This window comes from Filicampus tigris, chromosome 12, assembly GCF_054856515.1.
Source record: "Filicampus tigris isolate MCC_2025a chromosome 12, RoL_Ftig_1.0, whole genome shotgun sequence".
In the NCBI taxonomy this organism is placed as follows: Eukaryota; Metazoa; Chordata; class Actinopteri; order Syngnathiformes; family Syngnathidae; genus Filicampus; species Filicampus tigris.
The window spans coordinates 24,265,218-24,287,841 of NC_141228.1; the positions used below are offsets into that span (position 1 = coordinate 24,265,218).

Genomic DNA, 22,624 nt, shown 5'->3' on the forward strand with positions numbered 1-22,624 from the left:
CATAAACCTGAAGAAGGGCCCACAGATGGAGGGTTCCGGGCTGCAATGGATGCCGATGGACAACATCCCAGTGATGTTGTGCTATACAATGTTAGCTAAAATAGCATGAGGGTTTTATGAGATGAAGCGCCTCAGGTACATGCATACCTCAGGGAAAGTGATTCTTCCTTGGGACTTGGCCCAGTCGGTCGGTGCAGAATCCCCCACTTCTGGAGAAGTGATGCACCAAATATCTTTTTCTGGTCGGCTATATCGATTCGGCCATCGCCACCTAGCTCCAAGCTGGAGAGGAGAGAGAAGAAGAATTAAGGTAGGCTACAGTAAAACATTATCGTGCAGTTTCACTAAATGCCAGAGTGTAAAAATGAGTTTTAAATGGATATTTCAACATTTCTACTGAGGTAGCCACTGTAATTTCTGCAGGTGGGGCATTCCACAGTACTGGAACCTAAATAGCAAATGCTTTATCTCGAACCTGCTGACTTTCTTTTTACGTCTTGGCGTCACCGAAAAGACCAGTGTTTGCGACTTGAGAACATAGGTTTCGGGACGAAACATACACTACCTAGTCAGCAAGACCGAATATTGCTAAACTATGCCATCATTTATAAGTAACTAACAAAACCTTAAAATTGCGTGACATAGACCAGGAGCCAAAACAAGTAAGCAAGTATCGTAGTCATGTGATCACACTTTCATGTCCTTGTCAAGAGTCTTGCTGCAGCATTTTATACTAACTGCGGGCTTTTAGTATGGCTAGCAGTTTTTTTTTTTTTAAATGTACTTATTTTTATGGAAGGCTAATAGTTTAGCTGCGGGCATACGTGGTTCAAACTCCATACATGTAGGTGGCGGTAATGCACCCAAACGCTTCTGCCAACCGCTATGATGCTACAGAAAGAAGAAGAACGGGAGACGGAAGACGAGTGGAAGTCGCTCTTTTGACGGCACTTTAGCTTAAGTATAGCTTGTGGCGCCGCAATGTGAAGTCATAAATGAAATTAAATATATAAAATGTAGTCATAAATCCTTAAGTAAGTGAAAGTCTGGTAACGGAAGTAACCATGGCAAGAGTGCGGCCGCTTAAAAGGTTTAAACGGTAGGGGACGAAGCATTCAGCAACGTCGCTCAAGGCGCAAAGGTCAGAGCTTTGCAACTATTTGTATGCCCCCGTTGTGTATGTGGACGACGTGGGTCGTGAACTCATTAACCCTTTCGCTGTTGGCCATTGATTATGACGTGAACGTTTCCTCTTGTTTGTGATTGCTTCGGTCAGGTGAAATTATGGCTGACGACCCACAGAGAAACTTCCGCTCTGCTTATTATGAGAAAGTTGGCTTTAGAGGAGTGGAGGAGAAAAAGTCCCTAGAAATACTGCTGAAGGATAACCCTCTGGGTAAGTGTCAATTCGCGTCACACAATTCAAAACTGAGTGACTGACCTAACTGCCACTAGAAGATTTATTAAAGACCGTTTTATGGTCAGTATGATGCAACTTGTCAAATTCAAGTACCAGTAGCTATCTATAAAATGTTGAAATGTCTGTGTCCTTTATTTTCTAACCGTATAGTTCCATGCCATTCAGTTAGTTTACGGAAACTTTGTGACTCTTTGACAGATCTTGAGAAGCTGAGCACCTTCAGTCAACGTTTCCCCCTCCCGTCCATGTACAGGGTCCATGTGTGGAAGGTTTTGTTAGGTAAAACACATTTGCACTGTAGATTGCACAAGGAACCAGTTGGCGATTATTCTTTTTTTAAATAAAGGGATACTTAACTAATTTTGACATTTTTAGCAGTACAGTACATACAAAACAGTATATATTTTGTTTCTAATGAATTTTATGACATCATTATTTTTCATGTACAATGAATACCTTTAAAAACACATTTTGCCACTTGCCGTCGACTGAGCCGTGATTAATTGGTACCGGAGTCCTCAAGACATGTGATGTCATTTTCAGTCAACATCAAGTGGCAAAATTTATTTTTAAAGGACTTAATTGTACATGAAAAATAACAAAGGTGTCAAACATGCTTTTGGGCTAGTGCGACCAGCTGAAATTTTGAAACGCACACATTGAAAAATTGGCCGCAATTGTGACCATATTGGCTGCAGTCTCGAGCCCTGGATAAGCAGTGTAGAAAATGGATTATTAGCATTAGCAAATTTGGAGTTACGTCAGTGCCCGGCCCACACGAAGCACACTTGCACTTCCATAAAGACAGTAAATTCAACTAATGGCAAACGGCTTGCAGACTTTTTTCTTCATATACATCCACACACTGACTGTTTTTTCTCATGACACATCGGGATTCCTGCTTATCTGTTCTTCAGGCGTCCTGCCGCCCCACAGTGACTCTCATGCCCTGGTTGGAAGCTACAGAAAGGACCAGTACCAAGACATCATGGAGGCTCTGGAAGTGATGAGATTCATCAAGTCCTCCACACCTTCCACGCATGTGTACTTGCGTATGTTCCAGCTGGAGAGCCACATGCTGCCGCGCTGCTCTGAAATCTCACCACCGGTAAGATGGCGCTTTTATTCTCGGAATGTTTGCAACCGCAGATGTGTGTTTATATGCACGTCAAGCACATTTTTCAATGGAAGAGGGTCTTTCGCAACTGGTCTAAGGAATTTCGGTTTGCAAACCATTGTAACGTTAAAAAAAAAAATCCCTCCTCCTGTGGTGTAAAAAAAGTATATTCAATGTTTTTATATATACAGTATGCATTTTTCATACATGAAGTGTGAATCTGGATTTCAGGATAAAGAGAATGAAGACTTCCTGTTCATCAGTCAGGCCATGGAGGAGATAGTGGAGGATCCCGTCGACTGCTACTGGCTCATTAAAAGTTTTATCAGTCAGTTCCACACCAAGTTTGGAGACTCACTTCCACATCTTGTAAGTGTCACAGCATTGTCAAAGGCTCCATTTACACCGCAGCTCCAAGTGCCCAGTTGAGATTTATTTCCCGACTCAGATTCTTTTCTAATATTCTGCCGGTATTTGCCTTACATGTGCATTTCAAGTGACATACAGGTGCATCTCAAGAAATGAGAATATTGCGGAAAAGGATTTTTTTTTTCAGTTAACTCCAAAAAAAAAACCTTGTATAATAATGTATATCCATTCACTGCACGGAGTGCAATTTTTCATGTTATTTTTTAAGTTTTTTAAATTCTAATTGTGACGTTTGTAGCTTAACGCCCAGATTGAACATCTGAAGACATTTGAACACTACCTAAAAAACAATAGGTGATTTGGAATATACAAGTTGGGTAGGAATTGGCCTTGTGTGAAGCATTTCCCCGTGTTTTTAATGAGTATAAAATGTTGCGCTTTTTAAATTGAACTGGTGCCACTTTAGCGCCTAAATTCCGAATTTTGTCACATCAACCATGCCCGTTTCCACCCGCACAAATCGGGAACACAGTGTCTCCGGCGTGCCCGTGGACCGTGGATTAGGTTTGAATTGGCTGTCGTTCTGTCCCGTCTTTGCTGATGTAGCCGAAGAGCCTGGAGCACTTCCTGAGTCAGGAGGAGCCCGGTCTGCTCAGCCATTTGAAGAGTAGCGGCGCTTTGGCCCAGCTTCCGTACAACCTCTGGTTCAGGCGCTGCTTTGCTGGCTGCCTGCCCGAGTCCAGCTTGCAGAGGTGAGTCTAATAATTTCATATATATGCTGTACTGTGCAAAAGTCTTAGGACACCAACAGATTTGTTTTCTTATTATTTCAGCCTTTGGGCAGTATAAAATGTCAGTGAATATTGAATGTTTTCGTTTGCCATCCCAACCACTAGAATGGAGGATGGAAGCTTACTGATTTGATTTGGGTTTTGCAAGTAGTAGTAGTGACCAGATGGACCATTGGTTGTAATTAACTACAATAGCAATAGCGTGATTTCACCCGCATCATTCGTCTTGATGTACGAAAGCATCCTTACAGCTGCAGCCGTTGTGAAAGCACGACGCCTGTCAATCAAGCGGAGTTGAGTTTTATAGATTGCTAGAAAAGCCCACATTGTTTCGATCGGTTCCGGTCCGTGAGCCATTTGGCACCGGGCTGCACACCGAGACAGACCCAAAAAGAAAGAAAGGGGGCGGGGGGGGAGGCGCGCTGTGTGGATGGACGCACTATGTAGCGCTAGCGCGCAGGCCCGCCGCGTTGTGCAGAGCGTATTCTGTGGGTCGACGGCATTTGGCCGTGTCTCGCAACTCTCGCTGGCGCATTTGTCGCGTGTGCGCTGCTGCTCCCTCCTCAAGATGATTGTCATTGGCTGCTTTTAGCTGTCGATCAATGCCAAACTCGAAGGGAGGCACGTGGTTGGTTGCACTGAACTTGACATGCGACGCAAGCGCGGCAAGGTCGCATGAGCCATGTCGTCGGAATTTCCAAATGAGTATCTGGGATGTTTGAACATTGGGTGATGGCGATACGCTAACGATCTATTGCCCCTGAACGGATGTGTTTCCAAGAGTGTGGGACAAGGTGATCAGTGGCTCCTGTAAGATCCTGGTGTTTGTTGCCCTGGAGATCCTGCTCAGCTACAAGATTCTGTTGCTGGGTATCAGCCGACCAGAGGGCATTGTCAAGTTTCTGTGCAATGTGAGTCCGCAACCGCGCCGCGTGGCCAAATGGACACGATTTCACTACCGAGCAAGCCCGCGCGCCGCTTTCTCACCTCACCTTGTGTTTGTCTCCCTCGCAGATACCGCAGGAGAACACAGATGCCATCGTGACCAAAGCTATTGATCTGTGGCACAAGTATTGTGGCACCCCGATACATGCCATGTAAACTGTGAGGAAATCTGCTTGGACCGCGCATACTCGTCGTCGTGATCTTGTTGCCGATAAAATGAGGAAGCGCTTGAAAGGACGGTGAGAAGAGCAGCCATGATGAACATGGAGAGAAACTGACAATGTTCGTGTTTGGAAGAAGAGAAAAAAAATCTCTTCTTTCTCTTCATTTCTTTTTTTAAGAAAGGGCTTGCATCATAGAAGACTCACAATGAACAGTTGTTCTGCTTTAGAAAAAAAAGTCACATTTCTTTGTTACCTCCAAGTCGTGTTCATGCAAGCAAGTAGCTTGGCAACACAATCACACAGATGCTCTTCACATACAAACACAGAGCAGTTCTCCTTCAGAGAAGTCCCCAGTCATCGCCGTTAAAATTGACGGGAAAGAAGATGCACGCCGCACAGATACAATGGCAACACTTGTGTTTTTGACCGTCGTTCCCACGAATTGAAGCGGCGTCAGCGTGAAGACTTGAAAACAATAGGCATATTTCTGTCAAATGTGATTCGTTCAAGTGTGTCCATCTTTGCTAAAGTCTGTAGAGGGGAGACGTTTACCTTTTTGCCCAAGTCGACAGGACACGCCATGATTATTGCACAGGTTTGCCTGACTGCTGACAATAAGCAGCATCTCTAAGAGGCTCCTTTTATTGTGATGATCTCAAGGCACTTCCTGTACAATAATCGTGAACTGTACTGCCTGTAGCCATGGCAGGTCATAGTAACGAGGTGCTCTTTAATACGCTTGTATCAACTGAATGGAAACCGATAAGCTTATGGTTGGCAAATACTGTAAATTGGACAAAACCAAGACAATAAAGTGTTGCACTGATAATTCAGTTAAGTGTAAAATCATTGTGAGGTTATCACATTGACATGTTTTCCTGTGTCTAACAAAGGCTGTATGAAATCAAGTGTTGTAATCACGCGGCACAGGGAACCCGAAGCTTACTCAACTGTCAACATCAGGAAGCGTGGGGCGCATTCGAACTCAAACAGGCAAGTTGCTTTGGTTAAAAATCGGGGCACTGGTATCCAGAAGCTGTACACGCTTCTGAATGCACCCCAGAAACATAAAGGTCAATCTTGCATTGTTGTTTTCCGAATTTGAAGACGTTAGAGTTTTGGAGAACCAAATGTTGGGTGAGCGTTGAACTCACCTGGAAGCAATGAAAAAGGGCCCACAAACAGCAATCTAATAGATATATCATCGTGTATCGTATCAGCCCCCTCCTGTGTGTATTGTATTAAAGGTCACAATCCGCCACTCCAGTCTCATTGCACATAATCCTTCATTTCATTCTACTTGAATATGGAACATGATCATTGTACCCTGTCACAATTCTCAACATGGTGACACTGAGAATCGAATCGGCTGGCTGCAAAAGCCCTGAAGGAAATGGGTGCAAATGGACATTGCTGGATGTACATCGAGACGTTCTTCAATATAAATAAAACATTGTCAAATAACGGAATTAGGATTTCCGAATCGCTAAGAGTCGCTTTCAAGTCCAGTCTTCCTCAAAGTCATCCAAATTGGCACAGATTTTACTTGACAAAAGTGCAAAGTTTGTTGATACAAAATGTCTTTTGAAATCCGAATCAGTCAGAAACCAGATTCAAATCAAAGTTGCCAAGTGTGTGTCGTCTGGGTCGTGATCACAGGAGAGGAGATCTTCTGCGGTGCAGTGCGAGGGCAATGCGAGGAAAGACGCCTGACCGCTGCTCGCTTGTGCTGGAAAAGCGACTTGGCCAGTTTTTCCTTTAGGGCCTATGAAACCTGCGGCAGAAAATGGAGAGGTCAACTACCGGTACATTTTCATAAGCAATTTGGGCACAAGTGTTCTTCAGTTGGCACAATTGCCGAGGGCAAATATTTAGGCTGACAAATCAGACCTCGATGGAAAGTAGATATGGTGTAGTCGATCACAAAACTGCTACTTTGACTGTAGCGTGAGCAGACGTTGGATGCTAATCCGTCATTGAATGACGTACGTCCAGCCAAACATGCTAAAACATGCCCTCAGTACCTTCGGCGACTTGCACCTGCTCATACGCACAAATGACTTCCGGCAAAATGTCCTTCAAAGATTTTGAAACCAGTTCATCCATTATCAGATTGAACATTTTCATCAAACAAACCATCTGTGACATTTGAAGTTTGTACCTCCTATTAAAAAAAAAATAAATGCTGCTAACATCCTAGCATTCTTGTTTTTCATGCTAAGTAAGTCAACTCCAAGCTCTGCATGTTTTATTAGCAAGATTGAGGTTACTTTTTTTAAATGTGTGAATTTATTTATTTTTCGAATACCTGGTGAGGTGCCGACTGGACTCGTGCACATCCATCTCTGTGCTTTTAAACTCATTCAGCTCTTTCCTTATGGCAGCCTGAATGACAAAGAAAAGTCAACGAGACGAATCAACTGTCCACACTGGGCCGCCGTTGTTGTCATCGTGCAGGAACCTTGTCAGCGGCCGTGAGTCTGGTCCAGGGCTTGTCCGCTCTCCTGTCGTAGTCCTGAGCCTCAGCAACTTCCACGTAGTCGCTAAAGCGAATGAGGATCTTTGCCTCTCTCAGCTCTTCCACCGTAGGCCGCTGGCTGAGCTACAGAACGCAGGCACAAACGCAAATGAGCTCTAGCGGACACGTTTCTTTCAAGGAAATCATTCAACAGCTGTTACGACGAACCGCTCATACGGCGCGTCATCAAATTTGGAGTTGACACCTGCCCCAAATGTTCATACCTCCAAAGTCCAAATAACTCATGGCATACAATCAAGAAAATTAACAATACACAGAGAGTATCGGAAGCTTTAATTCAGCTAAATGAGGGATCAGTTACTGAAGGCTAATCCGTCTTCCCATGAGCCAGGATTCAGCAAATTTTGTCAAAATGAACAGTGTGTTCCTTTTTAATTGGCTTCTTTGTGATTTTCATGGTGCCACCAGAGAAGGTTTTGTGATGATCCACATCAAAACACAAACGTACTATAATGAGTAACACAGTTAAAAATCAAAAAATAAGGCATGTTCAAAGGGAGAGTAGTTTTACCTTATTTTACTTTTGTGTTACACTTTTTATGATGTTAAAATTGTAATATAAACAAGCCTATGAGTTGAGGTTTGAAAAGTGCAACCTTTAGCCTGAAACAAACTCATTCACTTGACATTTCCTATGGAAATTTAATTGTGAAATTACAACTACTTGGCAGTTGTAGTATTTGGTAGTTAACCACCATCGGGAATATCTGTTCAACAATTCTAAGCGAATGGTTTATTAATTGCTTAATAAGCTAACCTAAGTTATATTTCCAATTTGTAGTATAGTTTTATGAGTTTCAAAATGAAGCCAAATTCTGAATGAAATCGGCCACTGTGAAAGTGGAATTAGGGCGAGATCCTAATTGCATAACTGAGGAAATCCGAAAGTCTACCGAGGAGACAATCATTCTCTTGGAACAATCCGGGTGAATTCCCCGCCTGCCGCGTGGCGAAGAATTTCACTTTGAATCGAAACCAAAGCCATCATCCTCAGTTTGTTTCTTTCATTCGCTTGCATGAAGAAAACCTTCAAATTGACTCATTGCAAAAGTTTTTATTCTTTCAAAAATGGCCCAATTTCAATACCAGGCGCCGTCAATTGAATGGTGGTCATATAGATTATGTTTCTCTGAAAGTATGATCTGCGCAGTTGAGTTGGCTGATCAAAGTCGTCCGTCTTACTTTTTTGGATAAGTGTCTCTTGATCTCCCACTTCTCCTGCTCCTCCAGGTCGTTTCGAGCTGAAGGAGAAACACAGAAGACGACCACGCATCTCGTAGGCGCTTTTTGTCTTTTGGGTTGTGTTTTTAGCATGCAAAGTTACGCACGTTTCAGGATATTCCTCTGTTCCAGTTCCTCGGCAGTTGGCCGTTGACTCAACCGTCTGGGGGGAAAAAAGGTTTTTGTTGATTTGCATGATGATGTCGGGAGTCGGATAAGAAGAAGAAGACAAAATGTTTCCACTCTACTCAGTAATGCAGGATTGTAATATTGACGTTATTGAACAGTTTAGCTCAGGGCTTGAAAAGAAATTGACACTTTAATTCTGCAGGATACAAATGATGTACAAGTGATCCTGCAATATGTTCAAAAAGTTGCTCTTATACGTCATTGTGAAGGTAAGTCTTTAGACGTTGAAATTGTATTCGCTGTCATCTGTCAGTTTGCATCTCAGGCCGAATTGCGCTGGAGCACTTAAACTGAGATACTCGCATCGGTGAATGCATTTTCAACGACAAAAGCGCTTTCCCGGGCGTGGCCGAGCGCACGGGTGCCGCTAGTATGCGCACCGTGTGAGTTTGGTTGCCGTTTGCTGTCGGGACTCAAGTCTCTCCTGGTCGGACTGCAGCGGCAGAATGTTCTTGTCCTCCAGCTCCCTCTTTGATGGCCGGTTGCTGATCTTAATGGCCAAAGAGTCCTTTCGTAGCACCTTCAGGGCCAGTGTGCCTGCGTTGGCGAGATCATTCGTCAACAACATGCTGACCTAACACAATCAGCTTTGTGACTGTACCGTGTGTTTTTGCTTTTTATTTCTTTTTGTCTTTGCCGCAGGAAAGAATGATGCATTCCTTTCAAGATATGAAGAATACGTTCTCTTGCAAAGAGTAAAACGAGTGTATGTTACTGCACATCCTTGATGTCTGAGAGAAGAATAATTCTCATTTCCGTGTAAATGAGTGTGAATGGGTGAACACTTAACAAGCCAGAGGAAAAAACACCTACTTGTAAACAATGCTTCATCATCATCTTCCTCTTCCTCCTCATCCACTTCTTCCTCCTCCTCCTCTTCTAATTCCTCCTCTTCTTCATCATCATCATCATCATCATCATCATCCCCATACTTAACGGGTAGATCCTCATAGTCCGTCTCATTGGGGAGATTCTCCTTGTCGTCACATTCCATCATCACCGTGGGAACGGCGCGCATCGCAGAACTGTGGTTGGTGGGAAAGGGCATAGAGGTCAGGAGTGCTTGCTTATGGTCGCGTTGCACAGTATGCTTCGGGGAAGCATTGAATGCAGTGTTGGTTTTATCAGTCGTGGCTCTCAAAATGTCAAGAAACTAATGTGGTATACAATTAATGTCCACAGACAAAGCAGAAAACAAACATAGCTACCTTCTTAAACTGCAACAGGTCTGAGAGTGTAAAAGTGATCCTAAAACAGGCAACCAGCATCATATTGATGGATTGGAAGGTGCAAGATAGATGACGGAGGGTGTAACTTGTTCATTTTAGCAAAGCTTGAGCTCAAACCTTTCAACCCACCAAACGCCTTCCAACGAGCTCTACGTGCATCAAGGCGCCATTTAGGGGAAAAGAAAATAGACGTGCATGGTGATGGACAACCCTCGCGATTGTGCAGGATATCAGATTCAAAAGGTCATTTGGAGGCTTGGTACTTTGCCCACAAGGGGAAATGGAAAGTCTCGCAGCTAGGGCTGCCGTGTGTTCACAGTCACTGTTTTCAATTTGAGGTTTCTAGCATAGACATGCGGTGTTGGACAAAAGCAATATCTATCACTTTTAATCTGATGATTACAAATGTTTACTCCTAATATGTTTAGCATATAGGTAAGCACCAACCAAAACCAACTCCTCATCCGCGGAATTCCCGCGTCTCCAAAAGCATTATTAGGAAATGGATGAAATGAATGTTTTCTTCTTCATGTTGTAATGTTGTGAATCTCAACTGCAGAAAGAGCGGCCGATGGACAACTCTGAAGCCATAATGTCTCCGCCCGAATTGTTGCGGTTGCATTTCCAATCTGCGCGGGTGCTCACCTCTCAAACCTCTGCATGGTCAGGGCCAGGGTCTTGTTGAGCTCCTCAATGATTCTGCTCGGCGGCTGGAGCGGAACAGGAAGCGTTCCGTACTGCAGCGAGTGCCCGCCCGCAAGAGCGTGGCCGGCAGGGGCGGAGCACTTCTGGAAGGCCAGCAAAGGCGACAAGGGCTCCACGGTCCCTGCGGGCACGGAGATCATGAGCTTCTTCGGAGGTAGAGGAGGGGATATCTTGACCGACATGCACGGCGACTTTACCGGGGTGCCATCTGGGAATTGGCAAAAGGAAGAGGCGGCTTGTAAAGGGCCCGAACTCCATTCTAGGAATGTGACCCAGGCGAACGTACCTGTACTGTGGTTCGCTATCCTGCCGAAGGGTTTGGGTGGTAGTGCAGGAGGTTGCTTGTGTAACGTAGGAGGTCTGTGCAATGTCGATTCACCATCGTCCCCTGGATACGCAGAAGGCTTTTTTGTGGGCGGAGCCTGATTCCCCTTTTGGGCATGCTCCTCTTCATTTGTACCCTCAGCGGCGATCTCAAACTCCAGTAAACCTGGGGATAAAGCAAGGGAAGTGAAACATCGTACTAGCTTGCAAGGGTCTTGGCTTTCCAGATGGACTTTGAGTTTGCGTGAGCTCCCATTGCTGTAGCGCAGGGCACGACCGATATGTCCTTGTTGTTTTCTAAGACCGCTTTACACTCTGGACCGCGAGCAGACTTCGATGCTCCAGATGCCGCGTTGCCTACCTGCAGTTGCAGCTGCTCCTTCCATTGGCTCCGAAGCTTCGGACTGCGACAGGCTGCGCACCGGCACCGGCGAACGGCCGTTTTGCAGCGTCTCCTCCTCCTGTAGCGATGACGAACTGTCTACACAAGCACGGCACAAGAGCATGACGTCAAGTGGGACAGGAACTCGGATTCGTGTTGGAGATAGAAAAGGAACAATGTAAGCCTCGCCGCATCTCGTTTTCTATGAAGGGAATATGAGCAAGGTGATGTTCCGATGTAGTCACTTGTTGGAAATGAAATGTTGTCAAAAGTCGTCCTTCGCGGCCCATCAGCTAAAGCTCTCCGGCGCTGATCGAAAGCACAAATAAAACAGGAGAGTTGCATCTGGCCTAAAAGCTGTGCCCAATAAATCATGTGAGTGAATCACCGGGGTGACCTCTGCTGGCAGGAGCCCAAAGTCAACCATGTGAACTTTTATGGTTGGATTTATGGAGCAATTTCATTGCTGGGTGCAAATCCAATAGTTTGGGTTCAATTCTGAATTGTCCATCGGTAAAGTGTCAGGCCATCGCTTCTCCAGCAAGAGACAAACAATGCACACGTCTGCTCAACGATGTTACGCTTTGTGCTTTGGACTCACCTTTCTCATGAACTTCCTTCAGGACGCCTTTCTTGATAAGCTCCTCTCTGCTCTGTCTTGTAGACATTTTTCTCTCCAGCACTGAGAGAGAAAGCGGCAGAAAGCGCACTAGTGACGCGCATCATCAAGTGACCCGACTTCTACTTTGCAAGACTTCACAAGAATATATTCCGTTGCACTCCGCATACAGTGAACATCACAGGGGATAAGTTCCAGGCCTACCCACAGTCGGCAAAAAGACGCCATACGGAGAGTTTTCAGTCCTCACCAGCAGAGGTCTGCTTGAACTTGTCACTCTTCTTCTTTCTCCATTTCCAGGGTTTAAAGATGCGCCCCAGGGTGGCAAATTTACTTCGCCGCCTAATTGGAGGCGTGTGCGTGCCAGGCACTAGCGAATCCGAGCGCATTGCTGCCAGCCTTTCCACTTCTTCAGCTGAAACACAAAATGAAAACGCTTCAACAGGAAAATAAGCCTCGTTTCCGGGAATGTTATTTTCCAATGCCGAACACGTCGGGGTTTTGTGAGGTGCGCTACAGCGTCTTGACGCTTTGCCAGTATGCAAACCGATTCATGCGGCCGTGCCGGCAGACACGATGCTGCCTTACGGCAGGAAATAAGGTCACGCTCCAACGCCGTCGAATGCTCTGTCACATTAGTCACAAGGGGATGTACGCAGGTGGTTCCGCCTTTTTGGATTAAACACAAAACACGGAGGCTTTGATTTTTATAGGTAACAGCTTTAAAAAAAAAAAAAAAAAAAAAAAGGGTCAAGGGTAACGTTTAAGAGAAACAGTCCTAGTGACTGCAAAACTGGTGTATGTCCGAATCGGAAGGCCCAACAACCCAATAATACAAGACCACAAATTTGGGGGAGGTCAGTCGATTTGCACAGAAAACTGGTTCTATTCACAACCGCGCATATTTCTTTGTTTCAACATTTCAAAATATAAGCAATTTGTCGAGGGACTCGTACGCTGTTTTGTTTGTAGTAAGCGGTGAGTGGTACAGGAGAAGCTCAGGCGTCCAGAAGGAGTGGACTAATCAGCTGTGGAGGTGTTGCCGTATAGCGCTTACAGGGCAATTCCAGCACTAGCCTGGCTGACAGATCTATTCTGGCAAGGGCTGCCGTCAACCCTCTATGAAGACCACAAAATTGCATCGTCAGACCAACGTGAACAAACAACCTGCGGCTCAATGTGGCAAGTAGTAGCTGATCGTTGCTCGCTAGCATTGGTCTGTTATTCGCCCAACGGGCCACCTTGAATGGTCTAGCCACGTGCAGCCCGACTTTTAAGGATGGCGTGCCAGGATTTCTTTGCCCGTCCCTTTGCGACAGATCTTGCCAAAGCGGGATGTTGCCGTTTACCAAGTGTGCAGTCATATTTGATGTGTAGTGACATCCGCGCCACCTAGTGGCAATTGCTGTCAACACAAAGAGGTGCACCGTGGACAGGGTGTTCAATTTCACACTGATCGAAGCGGGAAGCTGGCAAATTTCCAGGTCAGCTTTTACTCGTCATCCGGCATCTCTTTCTAAGAGGACGGATATCGCCCGGCCAGTCACATTTCAATGATTGTGTATTCCCTTGATCTCTCACCCGTACAGTATAGAGCCATGTTGCTTTGAGATGTTTGCCGAAAACGACTGGAATCTGTCAACATAAACAGCTGTGTATAGTGGCCTCTATGCCACTGTATGAGGTTGGTTGCCAAATGTTCCCCCAAAATACTTAGCTCTCCAAGTAAAATTGTGCCCAACATTAAAATACAACAGCTGAGAAGAAGTGCTCATCAAAAATGAGATGGCAGTTTAATTCACGTTTATTGTGTGTGTAACGGAGCATCTAAAGACACTCACTACAGTACTCCCAAACACCGACTTGGACAACGTTTGTATTTGCATTTGCCGTATGGTCGATGAGAGCACCGTTGTTTTAGTTGCGGCCACGATGCTGATTCGCATAGGTTGAGTGTGCAAATGCAGCAGGATTTGTCGGTAGCTGTGGTTTAACTCCAAGTCAGGAGGACCGGCAAAGTGGGGCTAAAGATTTAGCCACATAAACACACGTGGTGTTGTGGCTAACTATACAGACGCACGTGTGGCTCGGAGATTTATATACTGATTGGCTAAGAGCCAGTACCGACCCAGCTCATGACAAACCAAATGTTCGTCCGGCAGCCCAGCATATGTCAAGTGCATTGAGATAACGTCGCTTGTGAAATATAAATAATGTGCACTGGACTTGGCTGTAATCTACAATCCCTTGACTGAAGTGATGCTAGCAGCCAATTGGGAAGTGAAGCTGTTCCTCGCTTACGGTAATTACCACCAATTTAGCTTCTTCCATCCGCACACTGCATACTCACAAGTTTAAAAAATGTCAAAGATGTGATTGCTGATAGAAAATGTGGAATTGGCATCATAGAAAGAACCGCTGCCAAGTCGGATAAAAAGATATTCCACAAGCAATCGATTAAAAGCAGCGCTTTGCGACAGCCTCTTGTTGCTTCTTCATTGTGTTATACTAATATACTAATGTTAGCAATAGGAGCATGTTGCTGAAAGAATCGTGACCGGAGAACCAGAGAGGCTGAATCCATTCCACTCCATTATATGCCAGGCGTCATAGGAAAAAAAAAAAAGCATCAAGGAAAAAATGACACACTATGTCAGGGCTAAGGAACGCCAGTTCCTCGAGAGCAATAATATTCGTGTGCCTGTTTAGGACCTCTCCCTCCTACTACACACCTGGCTCAAATGATCAGGATTGGTTCAGACTTCTACCGAGCATGCTGATGAGCTGTTCGTTTGAATCAGCTGCGTTGTATGGGGAGAGAGCCAAAACGGGCAGACTAGGATATGGCTCTCAAGGAACTGCAGTTCCCTCCCCCTGATAGTGTGTCATTGTTTTCTTAAATCGATTACACAGCGATCAAGCTCTCGAATCACCCTCCTCTCAGTGACTTGGTTCAGCATGTTGGGACAATACAAAGGGCCGCATTAGTGGGAGTGCAATGTATGTGCGCGACGTGGATGTGCACGCATCCCTGTAAACGTGTGAATGAGTCGGCCTTTCACCGCAACTTCTCCTTCCTGTCTCCATCTATTCTCTTCTGTTCTCAAACAGACTTTCGGGAGACTTTTCAGCAGTCTTTTGGGAACAACCAGCATGACATTAAACAAACAAACAAACAAACAACTGGAAGCATTTAGTGATTATGTAGCGAGCGGACGTGTTTCTAAAAGTCAAGCAACATCCCCCACGGCTAATATGGCCCAAAATACACCACAACGGGTCAGGCTGAAAATAACTCCACGAACAAATATCAAAGCGAAGCGTTCAAGCAGGCTGCAAAACAACGAGTAGGACTATTAAGAGATTGTGGAGAGTGCAAAATGTTGCAACTGTTCAATGACCGTCAGAAATGTGCATTGACTTGCATAGAATGTTTGCACACAGTATTCAAAGCTCGCAACTGCATCAAATTTGACCACTATCAGTCCCATTTTTTTGTTATAGCAGGGCATACAGTACGGGTATATGCTATGCTGCAAATGTACCTTATCAGACAGGTGGGGCTGTTCGTATTAGTTAATAGAACCCAGTCGGTACAGGCGCGACTGGTGGCTAAAATCTAGAATTAGACCGTAGCAATTTGGAGGAAGGGCCAAAAACGGCGTCTGTGCATTTTGGTAATGGCGGAATGATGCAGCTGCAGCACAGAGCAGGCCAGCACGTTGATGTGGCTGTCCTCCTTCAACCATGCTTGTCAATCTCAAATAAAGCCAAAGCATCGCCTGCTGGGAGGAGCTGCGACTCTGCTTCGTATTGACTGGTGAGGAAAATGCTTGAGGGTGGAGGAAAGAAAAGGTGGCGTGGAGCCACGGGTAGTCGTCAATGCGCAGCATGTGATTGGGATTTGACTCTTTGCTTTCCCTGGGGGAGGGTACAAGTGAAGGGGGGGGGGGGGGGATGGAAGAAGCAGTCATTCTGTGGAGGATGATGAACGCTGATCCAGAGGAGAGACTCTGAGGTCTCTGTCCGTTTCAACACCGCTGGACAGTGAACGGCTTTGCATTGACGCGTTAGGAAAGATCGTTTTCGACCAACATGACGACGATGACGACGACTTTTTGCTGAATGCGAGGAAGAGCTCATCTCCCGTTTATGCATCTAGGAAAGCAAGGTTTCAGCTGCCCTGCCTTTGTCTGAGTATCATCGTGACCATGGCAACAAAGGAAACTGTCACGGTGACAAGCGCAGCCGTAAACGAACACCATTTAACAACTACGCCTCACTTACATTTCTCCCAATGCTGCCATAAAACGGCACGATAGCAATGCACCCCAATGAAGCCTCACTTCCGAGACTGGTTTAGCATCCTACTCTTTGGATTCTAGATAATTACCGTACCTAACCGGGATTTGCTCCCCACGAATCAGTCATTTGAAATTAAAGCCATCGCATTTGGCGAGTTCTCCCATGTGCATGAGTCACTGTGAGGTTAATGTCCTCCAACGTGCGGCTGAGCATCATGGGTACCGCCAGAGCAGCATCACGAAAGCCCAGTCATGCTGATTCTGTTGCTGAAGATGTCGCGATCGTCACTTGAATGAGCAAACGGTTGAAGAGGCTGCACGTGTACAACAATATGACATGCGGACGTGGGCTCATCAAGCTCACCTGTCTCCAGGTGCAAAGAGATCCGCGCTTCATTGATGTATGGCGTGTCACTCTTGGAACGAACCCTCCGGATCGGTCTGCGGTCCTCCTGCTCCGCGGCCGCCGCCATGTCCAGGGCCTGCCAGCCGGCCAACGTGCACGGACGAGCGGCGTAACGAGACTCGGCGCCGCCGCAGCCACTCGCGAGCGCAACCCCCGACAGGCAGTGCAGGAGTGGGCGGGTTATTGTTAAGGCTGATGGGGGGGGGGTTATTTGCCTGCAGAGTCAGACTGAGCTTCACGCGCTCGCTCATCGTCAATGGCAAGTCAGAGTTGGCCGTTCAGATTGTTGTGACCATATCATAACTGGCTTTAAGACATTAATGTGGCAGTCACCATACAGAACAGTACGTGCTTTTCAAACTGTACATTAGCCACCACCCGGAAAAGACTAAATACTGCAGGCCTACTGAAAAGAAGGAAAAAAAGGCTACTGTGGCCAATATGCTGAGAAGTGGTATGAGTGCTCCCTCTGCTGGTCTGTTTTTCCTGTGTCCCAAGCATTCATTATGATTTGCGCGTTTAGCGTTATTTACACACCAAGTAATTATTTTCTTTATTTGTGTGTTTAATATTAAGAGTAACCGTGAGTTTCAACTAATAGTTTGAAATTAAGAAATCGGGGCGGAAGAGACGGACATCCGGAAGCGGAAGTGTCCCGGTGCCGTGTCACACTGACAGGTTGAGGAAAACGTCGAAGTCGGGCTTGCAACGTAAACCAACCTAGAACTGTCGAACTTAAGTGTGTGCATACACGTCGTTACAGCTCCATTGTGTAAATGCAGCAAAGCACGCGCAGCTACGGCGAAAAACAGCGTTAGTTTGATTGCCTGTTAAACGTAAACAAGCTCCTATCTTGTACGAGTAATAGCGTCGTTAATGTTCACCAATCTGCATGTATGTATTTGAGTGTCGCTGTCGGAATGGTATTCATTAAACAATGTTAAAAAAAAATTTGGGTGGGGGGGTCGCATTTGGTGGTGATGTGGAACGTACATTGTAACGTAATGGATGGACTCCAACTCATTACTGATGCAAAGGGCACTGCAGCTGTGATTTCAAAGATAACAATGCAACTTCATTCCTAGTCATTGAAACCTGATGATTGTACGCCAGTTGACCTCGAGAGACCCGATCAACCGTTATGCTACCCTGAGGAAACGTTGGGACAGCCAAAGTATGAGCAGACCCAGTTCAGGTAAGAGCACTGCGGTGCTCGCACGTTCACATTGTCTTCATAGAGAGAACAGAGAAGTCATTGTTGGCAATACCTTTTCTTGCACAGATCTGGCTGCATTTAGGGAGATCTTCTCCAAGGCCTCCAACATCGCCATCCTCACCGGAGCAGGTGTGAGTGCAGAAAGTGGAGTCCCCACCTTCAGGGGGGCGGGGGGCTACTGGAGAAAGTGGCAAGCTCAGGTATGCGTTTTCTTCTTTCTTCTTTCATTTAAAAAAAAAAAGCGAATTACCAATCGTTTCCATGTCATGCCTTGGCTTGCAAAGTGTGATGTATGCAGTATTTCAATGTATGAAATGTACAGGGGAGTTTTGTTATCAGTGCGCCGTGGTCACTTCGTAGTAAGGACGCATTTGCCGTTTTTGGAGAGATTGCATGTGAATGGAAAAAATATGAATGCATGAAGAAAATGAAAGAATGATTGATACAGAATGGGCAATATTTTGGGCGGCCGTAGACATTTTTGGCGTGTTGAAAATCCCTACCAAGGTAAATGAAATGTGCTGAATGTTTATCATTTCAAATGGGAACGATGACGTGAACCTGTTTTGTTGAAATTGAAATTCCTAGGCGTGTTGAAAATTGTTCCCAAGGTGACATAAATGAGCCGAATGTTTTGAATTTAAAATGGGAACGGTGTGAATCTGTTATGTTGAATGTCCCATTGGGGCAGTTAATATCTTAACATGAGTTCATTTGAAATGAATTCGTTTCGATATGGCTGTTTGTCCGCAAGGAAGGAGGAAGGTCAAATGGTTGTTTGACAATCACATTTTATTTTACTTTATTACACAACACTTAGTGACCAATCTTGCATGGACAAATACGGTACATTAGATATTAAAACAATGATCCTATGAAAACTAAACTAAAACAAAGCATTTTCAAAAAAGAATCAAAGCTAATGACGACTGACAAACCAATTACGCGCTGACATGAATTTTACCAAGCCGATGCTAATGCAAATGTACACCACCACCAAGAATGAGTAGCGGTCTTGTATTTTTGTTTTACGTTGCGGTGATTAAGCTCTCCGAATGCACGCACGCGTCATTTCTTTCCAACTTCTTTGGGCTTCGTGGAGAGCTGAAGCCCGAGTGACTTTGGGCCAGAGGCAGGCCTATGCCTGTGTTATCTTATGTATGAATTGTGCTCCCGTGCTCTTTAGGACCTTGCCACTCCCGAGGCCTTCTCCAGAAACCCGTCCCGCGTTTGGGAGTTTTACCACTACCGTCGTGAGGTCATGCTTACCAAGACTCCGAATCCCGCTCACCTGGCCATCGCCGAGTGCGAGCGGCGTCTGGCCGGGCAGGGCCGCGCGCTCGCCGTCATCACGCAGAACATTGATGAACTTCACCGCCGCGCCGGATCGAAGAACATCTTTGAAATTCACGGTAAATCCTCGCACGGAACAATTGCCTTTGACGTAGTGCAACGGCAGTCGGTCGGTTAGCACGCTTTAGTGGGATAAAGACCGAGCGAGGAACTGTGAGCGGCTTGGCTGAGCTTTCCGCGGCGAGCGAGCGAGCCTCAAAATGTTTGAGTAGGCGCTTGCTCGGCGGATCTTGTCGATTGCCACATGCGGTAAACGCTGTAAATGAGTAGCATGTTTGGACCTGTAATCCCAATTGTTGAACATTTGTGGTTATTTCACGGTTAAGCTGCAATACAAGACGAACGTGAAGGTGAGTTTTCCATTGTGACCCTTTTGTTTGTTGCCCTCTCCAGGGAGTCTGTTTAAAACCCGCTGTATGAGTTGCGGTCATGAAGCGGCCAATTACAACAGCCCCATTTGTGCTGCTCTGGAGGGCAAAGGGTAAGTGACACGTGCACTTGGATGGACTTTGCCTTGAACTCCCACATCAACGTACCAAGTGTAGTCGCTTAGCACCGCCTTGGCGTCGGGCTGATTACGATGTCAAATTCAAATCTCACTTGTGAAGTATGTCATTTGAAATGAGAACAGCGGTAATGATCCGAGATGAGGTCACAACTGAGGTGACGGTCCGTTCGCGCGTCGGCTGCGAGACGCGGCACAGCCTGTTGCGGGCCACATGCGAACGGCCAATCAGTCACATTCTCGCCTACGGGCAAAAACTCAAATGGATGAAATGAAAGTCACCCAAATGAATGCCCGCTACGGCTCGCTGACGTCCTCAGCTGATCTCAGGCTGCAACGTTTGGTCTCGTGTGCCCTTTCTGTCCAATTTTGAGAAAACGTTGCTCAATCTCAGTGCTCGCGCGGGTGCGATATTCTTACGCAGGCCGCCCCAGTTGCCTTTGAGCTTTGCAAAGTACTTTTTGCCGCGCGGTGCTCAAGCGCTCGTATCCGATGGCTTCCTCAGAGCTCCAGAGCCCGAAACGCAGGATGCCGGGATCCCCGTCCAGGACCTCCCCAGGTAGGAAGCGTTGTCGTCTGTTTTCTGCTGCGTGTGCTTGTGCGTCAATGTGTGCGTGTTGTTTCAGGTGTGAGCAAGGCGGCTGTCGCGGTCTTCTGAGACCAGCTGTCGTTTGGTTTGGAGAGGCTCTGGATTCGGATACCCTAATTCGAGCCGAGCAAGCGCTTGATAACTGTGACCTCTGCTTGGTGGTGAGTGTAAAATAAGCAAACGGCATTTTTCTCTTCCCCCCCAAATATTGCAATGGAATGATGCTCTTAGGCCCCGCCCACGGCGCTCTATATGTCCAAACCAAAGCCTTTGACCCCACAGGTTGGCACTTCGTCCGTGGTGTATCCCGCAGCCATGTTTGCCCCCCAAGTGGCTGCGAGAGGCGTGCCCGTGGCTGAGTTCAACATGGAAAACACGCCGGCCACGATGCGTTTCAAGTGCGTCGCCGCCGCCGCCGCCGCCTGTTCAACATTTCGCCTCCTTTGCCTCGACGCGTTTGAGCGCATTGTGCTTTCTCACTTGTTAGGTTTCACTTTCATGGCCCTTGTGGGACGACCTTGCCCCCGGCCTTAAGTCCACATGCATCTGAAAAAGAGTGACAACTATACTCACACAAGCAACTGCTTGATGCCGGATGATTAGACGGGCAGACAATAGACGGACAGTAGTTGGCGACCAGTCAAGTCTTCCAAAGTGTGCACGGACCTCGTCGAGCATCCGAAGCCACCATGCAGCAGATTTAAAAACTCTCCCAGTGCAAGTTCCTTCAATTTTTTGCGGGGGAAGAAAAAAATGTGACCCTGTGCAGTCGAAGTGGATTTCCTCATTTCGTCCCAAGTGCAAAATATAACAACTTTTGGCTTGTCCCCATCGGTACCACATCTGTGAGCCTCTTGCATCATAAATGCAGGGCAGCAGGGGGCAGTGTTAAGCCGCTGCTCTATGAGTCCCTCCACACAAGTTGTATTTGAGCACGTCTTGTATCTTGGCACAGCATATGCACCGACCAAAACGCTCACTGTACACTTTGATAAGAACATGTCAATACAAGTGTTTATGAAACTCATCAACTCTTCCCGAACAACGGAAGACTTTCCTTCTATTTCCGTGTGGCGCACTCTCATTCTGCAGCGCAGTACTATTGGAGATGCTTGAAGTGCTTTGGACGAAGACGAGATTGCGCCTCTTGGCTCGGCCGCGATTTCATGCCAGTCGGAGCGGCGTTGCCCGGATTGCCGGCAGAACGGCGACGCCGGGGCCAAGTTCGGAGCACGTGTCGGAAAATGCCGGCGGCATGACGGTACGGCTTCTGTGAGCAGGCCGTCAACGGATTTCCTTCCTCAACTTGGAATTGGAGCTCTCGAAAGAATTTGATGAGAGGCCCGTGTAGGACGTGAAGTGAACATAATCGTAAGGCGTGCCTCGCAATTTGAGAGCAAAATCCTTTTGCCGCGTGTCCGTGGAGACTCGCTAGCGAGGCAACGGCGCCGCCGAGCGTCAGAGCCCGACACCGCTTGCGCCTCGACATCCAGGGCGGCGCCCCCCAGGGTTTCACGCCCCGCTAAGACTCCGGGGGAGGAAATGACAAAAGATGTTGTTTGGAGATTGGACTGGAACGATCTTATACGTGATATCAGTTGTGCAACTTTCCTGACGCGTGTGGTGTGCGTTTGTTTGTGCCTCTTGGAGGGGCCACTCTTGGAGGGGCCACTCTTGGAGGGGCCACTCTTGGAGGGGCCACTCTTGGAGGGGCCACTCTTGGAGCGGCTTTTGTCCCGAGAGCATACGGAGTAGTCGGCACCTTGGCCTCCACCCATGCGCTTGTATAAGCGCTGTGGCACGTTGGTCCGCATTGCCAGCAGCGAGTCGGATTTGTTTGCGGCGAGGGCCGCACTCTTCGGAGTCAACTCGCCGAGAGTCGAACGCTCGGTCGTCCGAGAAGGCCCGCTGCTCTTCTGCATCGATGCGCGACCTCCAAACCGTCCTTACGGGCACTGCTCGGATATATGGGAGAGGATCACGCCTGCGTGCGCGCACGCAGTTTGCTGGTGGGGTCGAGGACGCACGTGTTGCCGTGGTAACCGAGACGTGCGCTGCAGTGCCGCGGGCCACCCGACGGGGCCGCGGCAGGCTGAAGCGAGCCTTGGATGCATGGCACGACACTCGTTGCCCTTTTCCTTTCAGCGCTGCTGCGTGGAGGTTGCCCCCGCCGCCCCTGCACAAGAGCGCTTTTCAAGCGGATCAGGCGCCGCCGCCGCCCAATGTACAGGCCAATC

General features: G+C 46.9%; 3 protein-coding genes across 9 annotated transcripts; 2 read left to right on the forward strand and 1 right to left on the reverse strand.

Moving 5' to 3' along the window:
- Positions 1-12: 12 nt before the first annotated feature.
- Positions 13-5,639, forward strand: tbc1d7 (TBC1 domain family, member 7). Of its 2 annotated transcripts, none has more exons than XM_086047030.1 (8): positions 13-310; positions 1,277-1,396; positions 1,619-1,699; positions 2,338-2,528; positions 2,769-2,906; positions 3,513-3,658; positions 4,479-4,608; positions 4,712-5,639. In XM_086047030.1, exons 2-8 carry the CDS (start codon positions 1,285-1,287, stop codon positions 4,796-4,798), a joined length of 885 nt encoding a protein of 294 aa, XP_085903156.1. In that variant the 5' UTR covers positions 13-310; positions 1,277-1,284; the 3' UTR covers positions 4,799-5,639. The 2 variants fall into 2 exon arrangements, with proteins under 2 accessions (XP_085903156.1, XP_085903155.1); XM_086047029.1 differs by lacking the exon at positions 13-310 and adding an exon at positions 879-1,141.
- Positions 5,640-6,073: 434 nt separating this feature from the next.
- Positions 6,074-17,114, reverse strand: phactr1 (phosphatase and actin regulator 1). 3 transcript variants are annotated; one of them, XM_086047022.1, is made up of 13 exons: positions 16,683-17,018; positions 12,265-12,429; positions 11,997-12,077; positions 11,375-11,494; positions 10,976-11,179; positions 10,630-10,897; positions 9,569-9,780; positions 9,136-9,292; positions 8,674-8,729; positions 8,528-8,586; positions 7,268-7,408; positions 7,115-7,191; positions 6,074-6,580 (listed from the first exon to the last, which is right to left on the reverse strand). In XM_086047022.1, the coding sequence occupies exons 1-13, from the start codon at positions 16,789-16,791 to the stop codon at positions 6,565-6,567; spliced, it is 1,665 nt and encodes a 554-aa protein (XP_085903148.1). In that variant the 5' UTR covers positions 16,792-17,018; the 3' UTR covers positions 6,074-6,564. The 3 variants fall into 3 exon arrangements, with proteins under 3 accessions (XP_085903148.1, XP_085903149.1, XP_085903147.1); XM_086047023.1 differs by having other exon boundaries at positions 10,630-10,810; positions 16,683-17,013; XM_086047021.1 differs by having other exon boundaries at positions 10,630-11,179; positions 16,683-17,114.
- A 124-nt stretch (positions 17,115-17,238) lies between these two features.
- LOC147139345 (NAD-dependent protein deacylase sirtuin-5A, mitochondrial-like) lies at positions 17,239-21,414 on the forward strand. 4 transcript variants are annotated; one of them, XM_086047026.1, is made up of 9 exons: positions 17,239-17,618; positions 17,810-17,919; positions 18,007-18,140; positions 19,127-19,352; positions 19,687-19,774; positions 20,304-20,357; positions 20,425-20,548; positions 20,670-20,785; positions 20,875-21,414. In XM_086047026.1, exons 2-9 carry the CDS (start codon positions 17,823-17,825, stop codon positions 20,945-20,947), a joined length of 912 nt encoding a protein of 303 aa, XP_085903152.1. In that variant the 5' UTR covers positions 17,239-17,618; positions 17,810-17,822; the 3' UTR covers positions 20,948-21,414. The 4 variants fall into 4 exon arrangements, with proteins under 4 accessions (XP_085903152.1, XP_085903153.1, XP_085903154.1 ...); XM_086047027.1 differs by having other exon boundaries at positions 17,239-17,537; XM_086047028.1 differs by having other exon boundaries at positions 17,239-17,434.
- Positions 21,415-22,624: the final 1,210 nt, after the last annotated feature.